This window comes from Ceratotherium simum, chromosome 33, assembly GCF_057802395.1.
Source record: "Ceratotherium simum simum isolate JZ-2026a chromosome 33, ASM5780239v1, whole genome shotgun sequence".
Classification (NCBI taxonomy): domain Eukaryota; kingdom Metazoa; phylum Chordata; class Mammalia; order Perissodactyla; family Rhinocerotidae; genus Ceratotherium; species Ceratotherium simum.
This window is the reverse complement of record NC_141932.1, coordinates 11,558,919-11,576,188: the sequence shown is the minus strand read 5'-3', so window position 1 is coordinate 11,576,188 and position 17,270 is coordinate 11,558,919. Positions and strand designations below refer to the sequence as shown.

The following is a 17,270-nucleotide window of genomic DNA, read 5'->3' as shown; positions in this document are numbered from 1 at the left end:
TGACATTTCTGCACACACGAATACGTGGTACGTGTGCAGTGTCTGCATGTGTGCATTTGGGAACATAAGTGTACCTGCATGTGTGGGTAATATGTGTACAGGCGTTTACGTGCAAGTTTCTAGACATGCACAGGAACACGTGGTACACGTGGGAACCTTCCTCTGCAGGTTAGGCACGTGTGTTGTTCATGCCTGTGGGTGTGTGCTGTGCAGCAAAGCCACGCCTACTGGGTGAGCCTCTCTGCGGGTCACTCGCTCTGGTGCCCACCTTGTAGAGGGGAGGGCTCAGAAGGCACAGGGCTCAAAGCCTGGCCCCACAGCCAGCCAGCTGGGACCAATCCTGAGGCTGTGTGACTCTGGGCAAGTGATTGGCTGCTCTGTGCCCCCATCTCATTTGGCAGAGACAAGATTCACCCATCAGGCTCCAAGAGCCCTGAAATTAACCTCCCGGGGTCCAGAGCAGGTGGGGCTGGTGACCTTCCCTCAGGGCTGCCCAGCAGAGCCCATGCTGAATGATCTAGAGGGGCTGGTACCCCAACAGGGCACTGTCCAGTACGGCAGCCACTTAAATTTAAATTACATAAACCAAATGTAAAATCTGGGCCCAGTCGCACCAGCCACACTGGGCAGTGCAGACAGGAAGTTTCCATCCCCACAGACGTTCTACGGGCCAGCACTGAAGATAAGCCACCACACACCTGACCATAAACCAGCAGCCTGGGCACTGGTGCCCCTGCATTCAGCCCCTCGACCCACGAGGAGGCGCTCCACACCCCCCCATCACACACTAGGCGCCACGCAGCAGAGGCTGCCAGCTGCCTCCTCCGGGTGTGGCCCGGGCCGGGGCACCAGCCCCCCTCGGGGGCCTTGCCCCCCATGTGTGGCATAACGGCTGTGCCTGCATCATTGGGCAAATGTGTCAACACCCCACTGGACTATCGCTGGAGAGCCTGGCGTGCAGTGGGCGCTAAGTCACTTGGTGGTAGTTGGAGGCTCGGGCAGCTTGTGGCCAGAAGAGCTAGTCCCAGCCTCCAAGGTCCCCAAACCTTACCCTGGGGGAAACAGGGTGCAGGGGCCCCTGGACTGTGGGAGGGAAGGGGCTGGAGGGAGGACTGGAGCCAGCAGCCGTCCTCACAGCCAGAAAGGCTGGGACATCACTCTTGTGTTGGGGCCACCAGCACAGCCTCCCCATAGGCCCACCCACTTCACGGCATTGGGCAGGGAGTCCTGCCCTGGACCCCCCAGGTAGCCTCGTCAGGAGCCCCCATCACTCCCCCGCACCCTGCCCATCATCGCCCCTGGAGGTGCGGGGTGGTCTCGCCCCGGGGAAGGCCTCGGAAGAGCCTCTGCCACTTCTTGGTCCGGGGAAGAGGCCCAGCTTCTTGCTTGGAGATCCAGGAAGACCCCAAGTTCTAGCAAGTTCCCTCACCCTGCCTCTGCAGGGCAGCTCCCATGGGCGCGAAGGAGCCCAGCCTTCTCCTCAGCAGACTGCTGCGACGGCCTATGGAGAGATGGGGCCTCCCGCAGCTGCCCCGCGCCCCCGTCTACACCCTGGGCGGGTCCTGGATTCAACTCCACACGTAGCGACGTGGGTGATATTTAACGGGCATCGTGCCCAGCGCTGACCCCGGGGCTGTCTGCCCTCCCAAGGCTGTGATTCTTGGCCCCAACACCCTTAACGCAGATGTCACACCGACACCGGCCAGAGGCCACACAGGCAGCTAGAGAAAAGGGATAAGAACAGCCGCTCCTTCCCGCGGTGACTTAATAGCACAAGTCCACTTTAAAAGGGAAAAGGCCTGGCCAAAAACAAAGTCTTCAAAACCCCTAAAAAAGAGACACAAGAGTCCCTAAAACTGAAGTGTTGTAAACGCTCATAGTGTTGCTCAAAGTGTTAAGTAAAAACACTGCTTTTAAAAATACCTTAAGAAAAAGGATACAAACTTCAAGGTGCTTTCGTGTCGCGGGCCGTGGGGTCTCCCCGCTCGGCCTGTAGTGCTTTGGGGGCCCGTGTGGCAGAGGGGTGGTACCTACCCACCACGCCGATCGGGCTGCAGTGTAACAGACTGAAATGTGACGGGCGGTGCCCCCGGGGGGCCCTCTCATTCCAGAGGGGTCACGGCGCCCAGCAGCTACCAGCTGGCCTGCTCCCCTCCACCAGCCCTGGCTGGGGATGCCCGTGGGGTGGCGAGGGGCAAGGCCGCCCCTCCCTTTTGGGCTCCTCAAACATGCTGTCGGGGGGTCCTGCCCACAGGAGGCTGGAGAACCGTGTCCCTACAATGTCCCCGCTCCCTGCCCTGCTGGCTCCCTGGAATCGAGCCTCCCTCCCGGGCTCTGGAGGGGCCGCGCCCCGGAGGCCTAGTCGTGGCGCACGGCTGTCCCCGCAGGCCTGGTGGGAGCAGGGGGGCGGGGGGGCTGCTCGCCCCACCCCCGCACGCGGGCCAGGTGGCTGCAGCTGCGCTGGCCTCTGATGTTCAGCTCCAGGAGGCCCTTGGTGGGCTGCTTGTCCACCCCCCGGAGGGGCACGCCGCGGCTCACAGTCAGCCCACGAGGTCCTTGCGCGTGGGGTCGGGCCCCAGCGTGAGCCTGGCGCGGCCCAGCTGATTGTGGCCCCAGAGCAGGCCGACGTCGGCGACGGCCTGGGTCTTCATCACCACCTCCAGCACGGTCATGCCCTTGACCACCAGGCTGCCCAGCGAGAGCCGCAGCTCGGAGGGCGTGGCCGTGAGCAGGCGTCACTGCAGGCCCTGCCTCAAGGGCATGGCCTCGGGCGCCTGCTCCAGCCCGGGGGCGAGGGTGGCGCGCGGTAGATCAATCCACCACGCCCAGCTCGCGCACCAGCTGGATGCCCTCTTCCATGGTGGTCCAGGGCAGGAAGGGCAGCTTGGTGGCCTCGAAGAGCTGGAAGGACTCCCAGCGCCGGTGCCAGGCCTGCAGCAGCCAGGCGAGCAGCGTCTTGCAGCCGCCGGGCAGCCCCTTGCAGTGGTAGTTGAAGACGGCATCACTGGTCAGGTCGCCCAGCAGCACCAGCTCCCCGGAACTCAGGGACAGGGCTGAGGCCCCCTGGTCATACACCCGCAGGACCCAGGTGATCATGAGCTCGTTGGGGTTCTGCTTGAAGCGCCGCAAGATAGCCAGCTTGGTGTACGTGTAGTAGCGCTCCCCCCGCGCCCCCTGGGCAGGCGCCAGCACTCTCTTGCCCGTGGCCACGGGTGCCCCAGGTGGGAATGGCAGGGGAGCCCGCAGGGGGCTGCCATGGGAGCTGCGGGAAGGACACAGAGGGACATCAGGCAGGGAAATAGCCACACCTCCCCCCCCTGGCACCTCGCCAGAGCGGGGCCCCCCAGACCCCTGGGTGTCAAAGGTCCCGGGGGGCACCGTGTCCTCACAGGCGGTCAGAGCCCAGTGCTGGACATCACGGGGGCCCCACGTGCAGCCTGTCCAGTATCCCTGACACAGGATGTTGGCTGCACCCCCACCCCGAGACTAAATGAATTGAGTGCTTACAACAGCACCTGGCTGAGAGCAAGTGCTGAGTCCCTACCTTTATATCATTGCCATGATCTATAGGTTATTCACTATAAACTTATAATAAATTTAATGACTGTCATGGTATTAATAAGTGGGAGCCTCTTCTGTTCTTACCGAGGGATGGCGGGCCTGTTCTAGTCCTGGAGGAACCACCTGCAGACAGGAAGGGTGGGGAGGGAAGAGGAGTTGGGTGGGGTGCAGGGCATCCACAGCCCCCCATCCCTCCCTCCTTCCCCAGAGCTGGGCCCCTCAGAACCCCGGGTGTCAAAGGTCCCGGGGGGCACCGTGTCCTCACAGGCGATCAGAGCCCAGTGCTGGACATCATGGGGGCCCCAAGCGCAGCCTGTTCAGGATCCCTGATGGAGCACATCTCACTGCAACCCTCCCGGCCCCCCGCTTCTAATCCCAGCCCTTCCTGCACCCCTCATGCCCCCAGTCTCTGCACGGGGGATGCCACATCATTGAGGGCATGGCAGCGTCGGGGGTTGCAGAGGCTGGTGTTAACATGCCGCCTCTGCCACCGCTGGACGACTCTGCTCCCAGCCCAGGTGCCACCGCAAGCCCTCCCGCGGCCAGGGGGGGGCGTGCCCACAGTGCACACGCCAGGGGCGGGGGGGCCTCCACTGCAGCCAGAGGCATGCCCACAAGTCATGGAGGTCCCTGAGGTCTTAAGTGGCAGAACCGGGGATCAAAACCAGCCTCCTTGGTTCCGTATCCTCAACTGTGGGAAGAGGGGCAACAGAGAAAGGCCCCTCACCCTGCAGCACGCGAATGTGCGCGGGGCTGCACAAATCAGACCTCCCTCTCTCAAAAAGAAGACGAGCGTGGGCAAACCCTAACCTCTCCTGCCTCCACCTCCTCAGCTGCAAACAGGGACGAGACGGCACCCATTTCAAATCATCAGGTGACTGGGAAGATGAAGCGAATCGAGGGCTCACAACCACGCCTGGCTCAGCAAATGCTCGGCATTTGTCTGTATTAAACTAACATTACCATCATCTATAAATTTTATTAAGAATAAATTATAATATTATGAACTTAATGTGACTATTATGGTACTAATAAGAGGAAGCCTCTTCTGTTCTTACCAAGACGGATGGTGGGGCTGTTCCAGGCCTGGAGGAACCACCTGCAGACAGGAAGAGTGGGGTGGGGGGGGTAGGAGGTGGGTGGGGTGCAGGGCATCCACGGCCCCCCATTCCTCCCTCCCCAGAGCAGGGCCCCTCAGACCCCCAGGTGTCAAAGGTCCCGGGGCGGCACCGTGTCCTCACAGGCGATCAGAGCCCAGTGCTGGACATCATGGGGGCCCCGATGCCCTTGGCCCCCTCCTCACTCAGGTCCCAGAGTCACTTGCCCGCAGTCCTAAGGGGACGACACAGACAAGAGCTCAGAGATCCAGGCAGGACAAATGGCCAGTATCCATCTGGTCCCTGGGGGGCCGACAGGCAAGCCCCCATGGCTCACCTTCTCACACCACACCCAACCCCCCCAGCTCCCCTAGCCCACCCCTCACTGCCCAGCTCCTCCCAGAGAGTCACTTCTTGTATGATCTGCAGCAACTGACCCCAAGTAACCCCCTCTCCCCCGCCAGGCTGTTTCCTCATCCGGAAAATGGAAGAGATCCGCCAGGCAGACAGGCTGAGGGCAGAATCCAGTGAGATGAAGCTGGCCTCCCCTTCGGCTCAGCTTCTTGGCGTGCCCTAATGAAAAACCCCTGCACGTGCTCTGCCCACACCTCAGGTCCGCTTCCCCCACCCAAAGCCTCCAGTCCTGCCGAGGTCTTGACAAACTGGCCAGGCGGGAGTCCTCCATCACTACAGCCACGCGCCACATAAGGACGTTTGGTCAACAATGGACCCCGTATACAATGGTGGTCCCATGAGATGAGCAGCATAGAGCCTGGGTGTGCAGGAGGCTCTAGCATCTAGGTTTGTGCAAGTGCACGCTATGATGTTCACACAACCACGACATCACCTAACAAGCATTTCTCAGAACATATCCCCGTCGTTAAGCGACGTGTGGCTGTACTCCCTTGCTCTGTAATTTGGGGAGGTGACTGAGAAAGAGGGAAAGGTCATGCCTCTCACTGGGACCCCAGAGGATTCAGAGTTAACCGTCAAGTACTTAAACACGGCAAGTTCTGAGCTACTATTTAGCAAGCGCAGACCCCTAAGTCTAGTTTTGTGTAGAAATGTGCTGTCCAAAAGTTGCAGTCGCTACTTAAATTTACATACGATTTAAAATTCTGGTTCCCAGTTGTACTAGCTATATTTCAGGTACTCGAGAGTCACATGTGGCTACCGGATTGGACAACGCAGAAGAGAACATTCCCATCCTGACAGTTCTGTCGGCCAGCGCCACCTGGGAAATCGACAGATGTGACATGTTCCTCAGGTCTTCCCTATCCTGCAGTCAACTTTCTTTCCTCTTTTCGCCCCCCTCACATATCACTGCCCAAGTGGCACCTTCCCTACTCCCCACTTCCCCATAAATTTCCTCTCAGCCCGCAACGAACGTTCAGAGCTCTGCAGAGGAGCCCTCGGACGAAGGGCATGACCCCTTAGAAAGACACTCAGAAGACCCGAAATCTGAGCTCACCCTTCAGACAGCAGCTTCTCATCCCTAAATGCTCATCAGCAAGAGTCGAAACCCCCCAAGAACCCCAGAGAACACACCTTCAGTCCTATTTCCCCACAGCCACTGGTCTTCCGGCTCCTGACATCAAAAGGACGGAGAAAATTCCCCCTAGAGATGAGAACTCTTGTTTCTTTTTGAAGAACACAGACTTCTGCCCATTTTATGATTCAGCACTTTGAAACACTTGTGAAACATTCTCCAGATAATTTGTAACAATTTAACAATGGCTGTTGTGTAAATTAAGGGCAGCTTTAATAACTGTATCAGTTTATAAATACATGATTCCTGGGAAGCTAAGCTTTGCTGAAAGGTACTTGCATTCAGTCTACAAAACCCAATGATGCTGCAGAAGCCTTTCTGTTTCTTTTCTTCTGCTGAGTTTGCAAATTAGATTTCTGATTAGTCCTCCTCCTTGAAGCCCAAATATATGTGTATTTTTTCCGTCCACAGCCCACATATTCTCTTATTCACCCTTCCCTTCGAAGGCAGGAAACATTACTGTCCACCACCCACCGTGCAGACGCCTCGGGCCTATCCACCCCTGATGTGTTGTACCCATTCTACAGACACAGAAACTGAGGCTTAGGATAGCAACCGCCTGACTAATATCTTTGGGATTTGGCGTAAACCCCCAGCACGATGACTGGCACATCAGTTAGGTCCCAGAGATACCAGGTGTGAAGTCACCCAAAGTGAGGGTGAGATATTTTGGATCTGGGTGCATCAGGGGATGGGAGCAAGGGTTCTTACCAAGATGGGTTGGTGGTGGGTGGCCCCTCAGCTTGAAGACACACCTGTTAACATAGGAAGGACTTGATGAGGGTGCGGGAGAAACGGTTTGGGGGTTCACAGAACATCAAAACCAGGGCTCCTCAGACCCCCAGGTGTCAAAGGTCCTGGGGGGCACTGTGTCCTCAGGGGTGATCGGAGCCCAGTGCTGGACATCATGGGAGCCCTGGTCCCTCTGCCATCAGGTCCCAAGGCCACTCACCTTCAGGGACAGAGGCCAAACTAACAGAGGCGAGAGACTGGGAAACACAAAATCCATCAGGAGGGTATGAAGGCCCATAGCTCTCCCTATGGACACAGCAGGATGCTCCCACCTCCCCAGTGTCCCAGGCCCACAGGGAACTGTCCTCAAAGCCACTACATGGAGAGAACCTGGTATCTACCAACCCTCACCTAGTTTTGCACATTCTCAGCATTGGCTATACCTGCTAAGAATCCTACACAGTGAAAACTTCGACAATGCAAATCCCTTGGAAGAGCCTGTTGGGAGGAATACGGAGGAGGGGCTCTTCTAGGAAAAAAGAAACCTAAGATATAAGCAACACAAACAACGACCAGAGACCCTTCACTGCAACCATTTGTGAACAAATCAGCAGTGAGAGACATTTCAGGCACGACTTAGCAACTATGAACACAAAGCAGACAGGAGATGGCATCGCCAAGCCATTAGTCTCATTAAAGGAACAACAGCATAGCCATTAAGTAGAAAACCTTTATTTTAGAGACACAACTGTTAACTATTTTGGATGAAATAAACTTACTTTCAAAACACTAAGCACAACAAAACCAAGCAGGGCGAAACGTTACAACTCTGAAACTTATATCTATTTCCTTGTATGAAGATTTTAATAATAAAAAGTAAAAAAAAAAAAAAAGGAAGGAAAGAGGAATATATCAGACAATGGTGAAAGAGGGCATAACGATGAAAAGTGGAGAAAAATCGTTCCACTTGTGACATGGCGATAGCTAGGGTAAAGTCAGTTTTCTAGGTGGCTGCATGAAAAGAGGAACACAGCCAGAGGAAATTCTTGCTGGGTCGAGACGGGGAGACAGAAAACCAGCGAGCTGCCCCGGACTGGGCCTCCCTGGCAGGGGCGTGGCCTTGCCCGGCCGTCAGGAAACTGATAGCCAAGACCTTAAGGACCAATCAATCAGCCCAGAACGAACCTTTAACAAAACTGTGATGTTTGGAGTGACCGCAAAACTCTGATATTTGGAGACATCATGTCAGAATGATTCCTGAAGGTGAAATAAGCCCCCGTTTGCTTTCTCCTAAGACCACTCCTATCTGGCTCACAGACACAACCCAGTCATTCACTTAGAGACCCCCCCTCCCATTTCTTCCTTAGTCACCCCCCGAGATCCTGCCTCTATCTCCCCCATGGGACTTGTTCTAGCTTGCACAAAACTGTCAGCCGCCTGAAATCGGAAAAAAAAAGAGCGATTTCCTAAGGGAAGCACGTGTGGCTAGCACGTGGGTGGAAAACCTCAGAAAGAAACTCAATGTCACAAGCCCCCACCTGCCTGGCCCCCAAGGAAAGATGGCCAAGATGGCGGAGACGTGCAGCGTGGGCCGCAGAAATGGCGCAGCCGGGCCTCGGTGCAGACAAAGGAGGGCTGGCCCCGGCGGCCCCCGTCTGCTCCGGCGGCAGGAGTCCCCCCGAGCCTCCGCGGACGCCACCGCCCGCCCCGCAGGGGGCCCCCGGGCTCGCCTCGGAGCGCCCGCGCCGGGTCCTTTCAAAGGCCCTGACCCCGACCACGCGGCGACGTGGCCGCCTCGCCGCTGCCCCGGGCACTTCCCGACCCGCGCCGCCCAGATCCCAAATCCCCGCCACAGAGACTAACAGGAACCGAAGCGCACAGCAAACTCACCAAACCCTCACTCTCTCCACAGCGTGCGCGGCTGGCCCGGCGTCCCACTTTATAGTGCGCGCCGCGCGCAAGGCCCGCCCCCCGGCGCCCGTTCGGGCTCCGCCCCGAGGCGTCCAGCACATTCGCCGGTGTCGGAAACCCTGGTTTGGTGCTTGGGGAAGGGAAGAATGCCTGTTCCCGCTAGAGTCTTCCTGATCAGGCGATGAGATGGAGGCGGAAAAAAAGAAGCAAGGAAAGATCGGGGCCCGTTGTCCTGTTATGGGCGTCAGGCAATTCTGCGGATGGCACCCAGGGCGGGCCGGGAGGGGGAAGGACCCCAAGTGTGGGCGGGGCCAGAAAGGGCCAGCGCGGCAGTGCGCGAGCCGAGGCTGCGGGGGCGGGGCCGACTCAGACGAGGCCCCAACGGCCGCGTGGGAGGCGGGGCCAGTGCGCGGATTGACAGGGGCGCGTGTCTGGGACAGCGCCCACGCGGTGCAGAATTAGAGGCCGAGCCTGCCCGGTGAGAGGAGGGGTCCGAGCCTGGTGGCAGCGGGCGAAGGTTGAACTCCGGGTCTGAGGGAGGAGGGGGCCGGGGGACAGGACTCCTGGGCCTAAGGGAGGACTGGATTTGGGGCTCACCCCGGGTTTAGATAGTGTAAGACCTGGGGGCTTGGATTCTTGTTGGGATTGGAGATCTAACGAGTGTGTTTCAACTGACATGACTGTAAAAATTTTTTTCAAAGATAAAAAATGAAACTTCTCTACTCCAAACCCAGTCACCAGAGTCGCCAGTGTCAACAATTTGGTGTGGACTTTTTACTGTATGGCTACACACACACGCACACACAAATACACACACAGTTACCGGCCAAGATGCTTTTTTTCACTCCAATTTGCCCCAAAAGTAGTCTCCCCGCATCAGTACATAGAGTGACCTCATTCCTTAAACGGTGGCAAAGTATTCCCTTGTGTGATGAGAACACACTTTGTTTAGCTGGTCCCCCTGGTCCTTTGGGTGTTTGTCTTCCTTCCAGTGGGGAGACTCCTCTCCTGAAGCCTGTGCTCTGAATTAAAAGGAAGAGACCCAAACTCCTCTCTTAAGAAAGGAAGAGACATGTCTTTCCGTGGCCCCTGCCTCACTCAGAGTAAAGCAGAGTCCTCTCGGTGGCCCACAAGACCCAGAGTGACCCGGCCCCTGTTCTGCTCTGTCCCTCACTCAGGCCACACTACCACGCTGGCCTCCCTGGTCACCTGCAACCTGCCAAGGACATTTGTACCTGAGGCCCTTTGTATTTGCTGTTCCCTCTGCCTGGAACTCTTCCCCCCAGTCTATCCCCATGGCTCTCTTCCTCTCTTCAGTCGTGTCGCTGCTCAGATGTCACCTTAGCGTAGAGCCCCCGACCCCTTCGCTCTGTATAACACAGCCCCTCCTTCCCAGACTGGTTGTCTCTACCCCCCTATATGTTTCTTCATTGTGTTTATCTCCTAACATATCTGTTTGTGGGTATATTTTTCTGCCTCCCTGTTAAAATGTCCATTCCATAAAGACAAGGTTTTGTGTCTAGTGTGATCCCTGCTATGGATCCAGTGTCTGGCACGCAGTTGCAGCTCAAGTTTTGTTGAAAATGAACACATTTGAGAGCCTTTTGTGGGAGAGAAGAGGAAGGATTATTGTAGCAGTACGTAAAGAGCGCGTACTCTGGACCACGCATGTGTTCAACTGTATCTAGGTGGAAGTACTCTCATTATCTATCCTTGTTTCACAGATGAGGAAACAGACCCAGATGGGTTCAACACCTTGCCACAGGTCACAGAGCTAGTATGTGGCCAAGCCCACACTCAAAATATGGCAGCTTAACCACCATGTGAGAGGGAGATAGATGGGACCCCCAGGTCGGGGCCCTGCAGGGGGACCCAGGCAATGAGATAACTTTGTATTGAGTTTCAACCCTGCCCTGTTCAGTAAATGACTCTGTTACCCCAAACCATCTGCTGCATACAACAGCCTTGTGAAAAAAGAAATGAGGAAAGAAAGGAGGAAGGAAGAAAGAAAGAGAATTAGGGAAGGAATGGGACCCTATAGAAAATAAATAAATAAGTAAAAAATTTTTACAAAGGAATAGGGCCGGCCCTGTGGCTTAGCGGTTAAGTGCGCGCTGCTCCGCTATTGGCGGCCCGGGTTGAGATCCCGGGCGCCACCGACGCACCACTTGTCCGGCCATGCTGAGGCCGCGTCCCACATACAGCAACTAGAAGGATGTGCAACTATGATGTACAACCATCTACTGGGGCTTTGGGGAGAAAAAGAGGAGGGTTGGCAATAGATGTTAGCTCAGAGCCAGTCTTCCTCAGCAAAAAGAGGAGGATTAGCATGGATGTTAGCTCAGGGCTGATCTTCCTCACTGAAAAAAAAAAAAAAAAGGAATAGCGTTGTGTTGGGGGATTTGGGGATAAGAAAAGGAGGTAGTGGCAGAAACTGCTGGTGAGGGCAGGAGGTGAAGTGTGGGTGTGGGGAGAATTCATCTCAGGAGGGGCAAATGATTGGGGTCACAAAAAATGAAAGTATGAAAAAGTGCAAAAGTAAAGGATGAAGCCCAAAGAACTTGGGGAGAATCAGCTATTCAACAAACATTGATTGAGCACCGTCTGTATGCCAGCAACCATTGGCCCAGCCTCTTTGCTGATTTTGTGTCTTGCATCTCTTTCCCCTGAGTCCCTTCCCTTGCCTATCCCTCTAGCCTAGAGGGCCCAATGGATGACCCCAGGGAGGGATGGCATTTCCAAAGTACTGAGCTAAAAGAATATTCTGGGCGAAAAATACAGATTATTTAAAAATACAGATTATTAATCTGAGTTGGAGGGGATTCGGAAGGGACTTAAAAAGAGTCTTGTCCTTTCTCAAGTCCTGTCAGGTGCTGGTCAGGGAGCCGTGGGAGGAGGCCAGAGGTGGGGTCATTCTCATGTCCTGAGTCCAGATGGCCTGGAGCGCCAGGATGGACCAGAAATTCACATAGTTGAGATAGGAAAAGAAACCTGGGGGGAGGAAGAGAGCAGAGGGCGTGAGATGCAGAGTTCACCAGCCCAACCCTGATCCCAGTCCTCTCCCCAAACCCAACCACGCCCCCTACCCTGTCCCCAAACCCATCCATAAACCCAAACTCAACCCTATCCCCTACACTGTCCCCAACCCGTTTCCAAACCCAACCCCATCTTATCCTCTACCCTGTCCCCAAACACATCCCTAAACCCAAACTCTACCCTATCCCCTACACTGTCCCCAACCCATTTCCAAACCCAACCCCACCTCATCCTCTACCCTGTCCCCAAACCCATCCCTAAACTTGAACCCAACCCCTCAAGCCCCATCTTCAAACCCAAACCCATCCCCTACACTGTCCCCAAACCCGACACCATTCCCTACACTGTCCCCAACCCATCTCCCAACCCAACCCCATCCCTACATCCAACCCTGTGCCCAGCCCATCTCCCACCTCAATCCCGTCCTACTTAGCCCTGTCCACAACCCCACCCACACTCCAAACTCTGTCCCACCAAGTCTCCATCTGCATCCTGAACCCATGCCCAAACCCAGCCCCACCCCAGCCCAGACCAGTCATCAGGAAGAAGAAGACGCCGGTCCACGCCAGGTAGAAGCTGCGCCCCAGCCTGTAGGTCATGCCTTCCTGCAGGTACCCATGGGCCTGCACGAGGTAGAACACGACACCCAATATCATGCTGATCCCTGCATGAGTACAGGTGTTAGGAGGCGGGGCACCAGGTATGTAAGGACCCCTGCTCATAGTTGTGTGGCCACCTGTCTCTTGCTCATTATTTTCCCACTTTCTTTTGCTTCCTTGTACCTCTGCTCAGAAGCAGGAAAATGGGCTCTTGACAATGTCATGGTGGAGGACGTTGGAAGAGCAAGACTTGGTCTTTCACCAGGCAATGGTGGTGTCTGAAACCACAGGCTTTGGGCCAACAGACCGAAGCTCTTGTCCTACCTCTGCTTCTCACCTTAGGGCAGCCACTCCCTCTCTCTGTGAGCCTCATTTCCCTCATCTGTAAGGTGGGCATAATCATAGGACCCACCTCCTTGGGCTGTGATGAGGAGGTATTGGGATCGTCACATATCCTGGTACACAGTGAGCCCTCAAGGATTGAGATTGACTATCATCATTATATTGGGTCTTTAATTTTGGGCTTCTGAAGCAGCGGACAAGGAACTCAGTCATTTTTGATATTTTAACTTTATTTCAAAATGACATGAATTAAGGATACTTTGTGAAAAGGAAACGGCTTTTTTTTTTTTCTTCAGGTAGTGGAGTCCTGGGTAATTTTTTCTTTATGTTACAGAAAAATAATATTGGAAGTGTTTTGCGTTTCCTTAAAAGGGGGAATGGACAAAAATGATTTTCTTATAGAAAAATGTCCTATTTTAGATGGTGTAAAACTGAGACGTTTTCTACCCTTTGTACCTTATATCTAAATGATCGGGAAGAGCCGCTAGACAACCTGGATAAATACAATTTACTAAAAAGGAAACAGGAAGTAGAGTGTTCTCTATTCTTGGCCTTGCTGCCACCCTCCAAGAATGTTCTTTTGATGAAACTGGGAGTTATGGTCAATTACTACAAGAGGTGGGAACACAATATCCTTCATTTCCAAATTAAAGTCCACCTCCTTTTCTAATAAACGTATGATTTGGCATGCAAATGGAAAGGTAAATTATTCTAATCACAATATCAATTTTCTTTTTCTTTTTTGCTGAGGAAGATTCTCCCTGAGCTAACATCTGTGCCAATCTTCCTCCGTTTTGTATGTGGGTCGCCGTCACAGCATGGCTGCTGCCAAGTGGTGTAGGTCCATGCCTGGGAACCGAACTGGGGCCACTGAAGCAGAGCATGCCGAACTTAACCACTAGGCTATGGAGCCAGTGTCACAATATGAATTTTGAGTTATTTGCATAGGGGCAGGAGGATTATCATGATAAGGATTTGTGCAAAGTTAAATAGCTACCATCAAGTACCAACATTTTCTAATTCAATCCTCATTACATCTCCACGTGGTAGGAAATTTTATCCCCACCCTACAGATGAGAAAACTGTGACTCAGAAAGATTAAGTAGCTTGAACAAAATCACAGAGCTGGTGGTGGTGGGGAGACAGGATTTGGGATGGGCTTGGAATTGGAAATGGGGTTGGGTATTGGGTAGAGGTTGAAGTTTGAGTGATAAGGTTGGAGACCGAGGCTGATGTTGGGGATGGGGATCAATTGTAGTCAGGATGAAGATGGATTGGAGATTGGTAAGAGGATGGAGTTGACAATGGGTTAGGTTGAGTTTGAAGTTGAGGTTCACAGGAGATAGAGTTGGGTTGGATTGGGAATGAGTGTTGAGGAGGGTTAGGCATGGAGTTGAGTTGGGTGTTGAGATTTGTAAAGGGGTTGGAGATGGTATGGGGATGGTTTGGAGATTGGAAAGAAGATAGAATTGGAATGGAGGTAGGGATGGGGATGGACATCACAGAAGGGGATATGAATGAACTTGAGATTTGTTGGTGATCGAGGTGGGAGGTGAAGTAGAGGCTTGTCTTGGGGCTGCAGATGGGGTTGGGTTGGAAGTTGGTATTTTTATTGGGATGGGTTGGAAAGCTGGACGGAGATAAGACTGGGATTGGGGATGAAGGTGAGGATGGGGATGGGACTGGAGTGCGGTTGAGTATCATGATAGGCACTGGGTGAGGTACTCCTCGCCTGGGGTCCTGAGGGAAGATTTCAGTGCCATGCCTGTCAGGATGCTGAGGATGGTGTTGGAGAAGTCCAGCACTAGCACGTTGGAGCTGGTGAAGAAGTTGATGTGTATGAGTATGATGCAGAGGCAGCAGCTGGCAATGCTGGCGATGAGGAGGAATGCCCAGGACAAGTCCAGCAGGTCTGGGGAAGAAAGACAATCAGGGACACCAAGGCAGGCCCTCAGGCCCTGAGCATGGGGGAGAGGGTCCCCAGTGAGTCTAGGAGTATTTTCAAACCCTCTCCCTTGCAAATCCCTCATCCCCATTTTAAGAAAATTGAAATTGGGCTCTAGGGAAGGGATATTCAAGCAGATGCCTTCAGCATTGAGGATACACCTCTGGGTCAGTGAGAACAGGTTCTCAGGCAGTAAGAAGTGGGGTGGGAGTTGAGGAACCAGCTTGATGTGCTGAGGACAGATTCCCTGGGGTGAAAAAGTCTCAGAATAGTGTGTAAGGCCCTAGAGTTATGAGCACTGTGAGGATGGGTATCATGTAGATGAGGAGGGGCATAGGACAGTGAGGACCGTCCTGGGGAAGGGAGGACAATCTAGAGGGAGTGAGGACCATCGCAGAGAAGGGAGGACTAACCCGGGGCAGCAAGGACCATCTCAGGGAAGGCTGAAAGGTGTCCCTGAGACAAAGAGGGAAGATGAGTCCCAGGAGTGGTGAGTATAGGGCAGGCCTTACAAGCATTCTGGTCGTATTCATGCAGGCAGGAGATATCAGGGCACCGCACAAAGAAGATGGTGTTGATGGGGATGGTCAGGGAGCCAGCAGGGTCCCCAGGGGGGGTCAGTGGCACCCGGAAGTGGATCCAGGGCTGGCCCAGAGAGATGAGACCGATGATCATCATGCCAACCAGGCTCAGTGCCAGGCTCAGCAGGTGGCTGATCTTCTTGGCCTCATGCAGCAGCCACCAGCCTATGGGCAGCAGTGAATGGCTGCGTCTACGCCTGTTCTGACACCTGCAGCAGATCGCCCACCACCAGTGTCAGCACTGAGTCCAGACACCCAGCCCAGCTACCCCAGGTCCAGCTGCCAGACACTGTCCCACCCAGTCTAGCCTTCAGACTCTATTTTCTCTACATCCCTCCTCCATCCCTGTATGCCCCAGGTCCTGCCTCTAGGACATGCTCACCCAGGTTCAGCCTCCAGGCTCCCTTGCCTCCAGATCTAGCTTCCAGACCCTGCCATCCCCAAATTCAGTCTCTAGGTTGAATCACATGTCCAGCCTCTATGCCATGCCCCACCCAGGGCCAGCCTTCAGGTCCAGCTTCCAAGCCCTGCCACACCTAGGTCCAACCTCCAGTCTCTGACATACCGGCCATGATTCTGGTCTCTGACCTTTGACTGCTGCCCTTCCCCAGAACTCTAGCCCCGAGCCTGGCCTGCTGCCTGGACCCCTTCCTCTCACCCGCCAGAATTGACCTCAACGAAGTTGCCTGACGGTGAGCTGAGGATGTTGCTGTCTAGAGTACTTTGGTTGAATTGGGAGCTGTCCGTAGAGGCTTTGGAAGTCTCCTGGGAGGTCCAGATGATGGATTCCACGCTTTTGATACTGGCCTCAGGGCTGTGAGTAAGTGAAGGGGGGACATCAACTTTGGCCCGGGTTGTTGGCCAACTCCCAGTTCTTGGTGGGTGGTCTCGGTTACTGACTTGACTACTGTAGTTAGTTGACTCTGTCTTGCTCAGCATGGTCTGGGTAGTTAATGGAGAGCTCTGGACACTGAAGTGGCGAGTTTGGAAAACTGATGGAACATCTCGGGTATTGGCCCAGCGACTGTAGGTAACTGACGGTGTGTCTTGGATACTGACCTGGCGACTGTTGATAATGGATGGTGTGTCTTGGATACTGACCTGGCGACTGTTGATAATGGATGATGTGTCTTGGATACTGACCTGGCGACTGTGGGTAATGGATGGTGTGTCTTGGATACTGACCCGGCGACTGTTGATAATGGATGGTGTGTCTTGGATACTGACCCGGCGACTGTTGATAATGGATGGTGTGTCTTGGATACTGACCCGGCGACTGTGGGTAATGGATGGTGTGTCTTGGATACTGACCCGGCGACTGTTGATAATGGATGGTGTGTCTTGGATACTGACCCGGCGACTGTGGGTAATGGATGGTGTGTCTTGGATACTGACCCGACGACTGTGGATAATGGGCAGGGGTTCTTGGATACTGACCCGGCGACTGTGGGTAATGGATGGTGTGTCTTGGATACTGACCCGGCGACTGCTGATAATGGATGGTGTGTCTTGGATACTGACTTGGTGGCTGTTGACTGGTGGAGGGTCCTGGCTACTGACCCGACGACTGTGGATAATGGGCAGGGGTTCTTGGATACTGACCCGGCGGCGACTGTGGATAATGGGTGGCGAGTCTTGGATACTGACCCCATGACTGTTGACAATGGGCTGAGAGTCCTGGGTACTGACCTGGGGCAAAGGGTCTTGGGTCTTGTCTTGGTTGTTACTGGGAGATTCTGGAAGGAAACCTGGCTGGGTGCTCTGGGGACCAGATTGGGGCCTCTGGGACATGTGGAGAAGCAGGGCAAGGCCAGTCCCCAGATGCACTCAACAGCCTGCCAACCGCCTCAGCCCCTCCTTCCAGGCACCTCCATGGCTACCCAGAAGTCTGTTGGTCTCACTCCAGGGTTCAAAAAC

General features: G+C 54.6%; 1 protein-coding gene, 4 non-coding genes and 1 pseudogene across 6 annotated transcripts; all 6 read right to left on the bottom strand.

Annotated features, from left to right (window-relative positions):
* Positions 1-1,862: 1,862 nt before the first annotated feature.
* Positions 1,863-9,528, bottom strand: LOC106803504 (uncharacterized; annotated as a pseudogene). The gene is made up of 7 exons (XR_015549550.1): positions 9,448-9,528; positions 9,298-9,381; positions 8,830-9,009; positions 6,919-6,962; positions 6,207-6,276; positions 4,620-4,660; positions 1,863-3,262 (listed from the first exon to the last, which is right to left on the bottom strand). The product of XR_015549550.1 is annotated as an uncharacterized LOC106803504 (transcript).
* Positions 3,337-3,427, bottom strand: LOC147912817 (small nucleolar RNA SNORD88). Its single transcript, XR_015549662.1, has one exon. It is a non-coding gene; the product is annotated as a small nucleolar RNA SNORD88 (small nucleolar RNA).
* LOC147912816 (small nucleolar RNA SNORD88) lies at positions 3,774-3,864 on the bottom strand. The gene has a single exon (XR_015549661.1). It is a non-coding gene; the product is annotated as a small nucleolar RNA SNORD88 (small nucleolar RNA).
* LOC147912815 (small nucleolar RNA SNORD88) lies at positions 4,749-4,840 on the bottom strand. The gene has a single exon (XR_015549663.1). It is a non-coding gene; the product is annotated as a small nucleolar RNA SNORD88 (small nucleolar RNA).
* LOC147912814 (small nucleolar RNA SNORD88) lies at positions 7,034-7,124 on the bottom strand. The gene has a single exon (XR_015549659.1). It is a non-coding gene; the product is annotated as a small nucleolar RNA SNORD88 (small nucleolar RNA).
* Positions 9,529-11,716: 2,188 nt separating the features above from the next.
* Positions 11,717-17,144, bottom strand: LOC106803503 (uncharacterized). Its single transcript, XM_087421910.1, has 7 exons — positions 16,892-17,144; positions 16,665-16,810; positions 16,012-16,454; positions 15,285-15,562; positions 14,593-14,739; positions 12,419-12,550; positions 11,717-11,841 (listed from the first exon to the last, which is right to left on the bottom strand). The coding sequence occupies exons 1-7, from the start codon at positions 17,142-17,144 to the stop codon at positions 11,717-11,719; spliced, it is 1,524 nt and encodes a 507-aa protein (XP_087278036.1).
* Between the last annotated feature and the right edge of the window lie 126 nt (positions 17,145-17,270).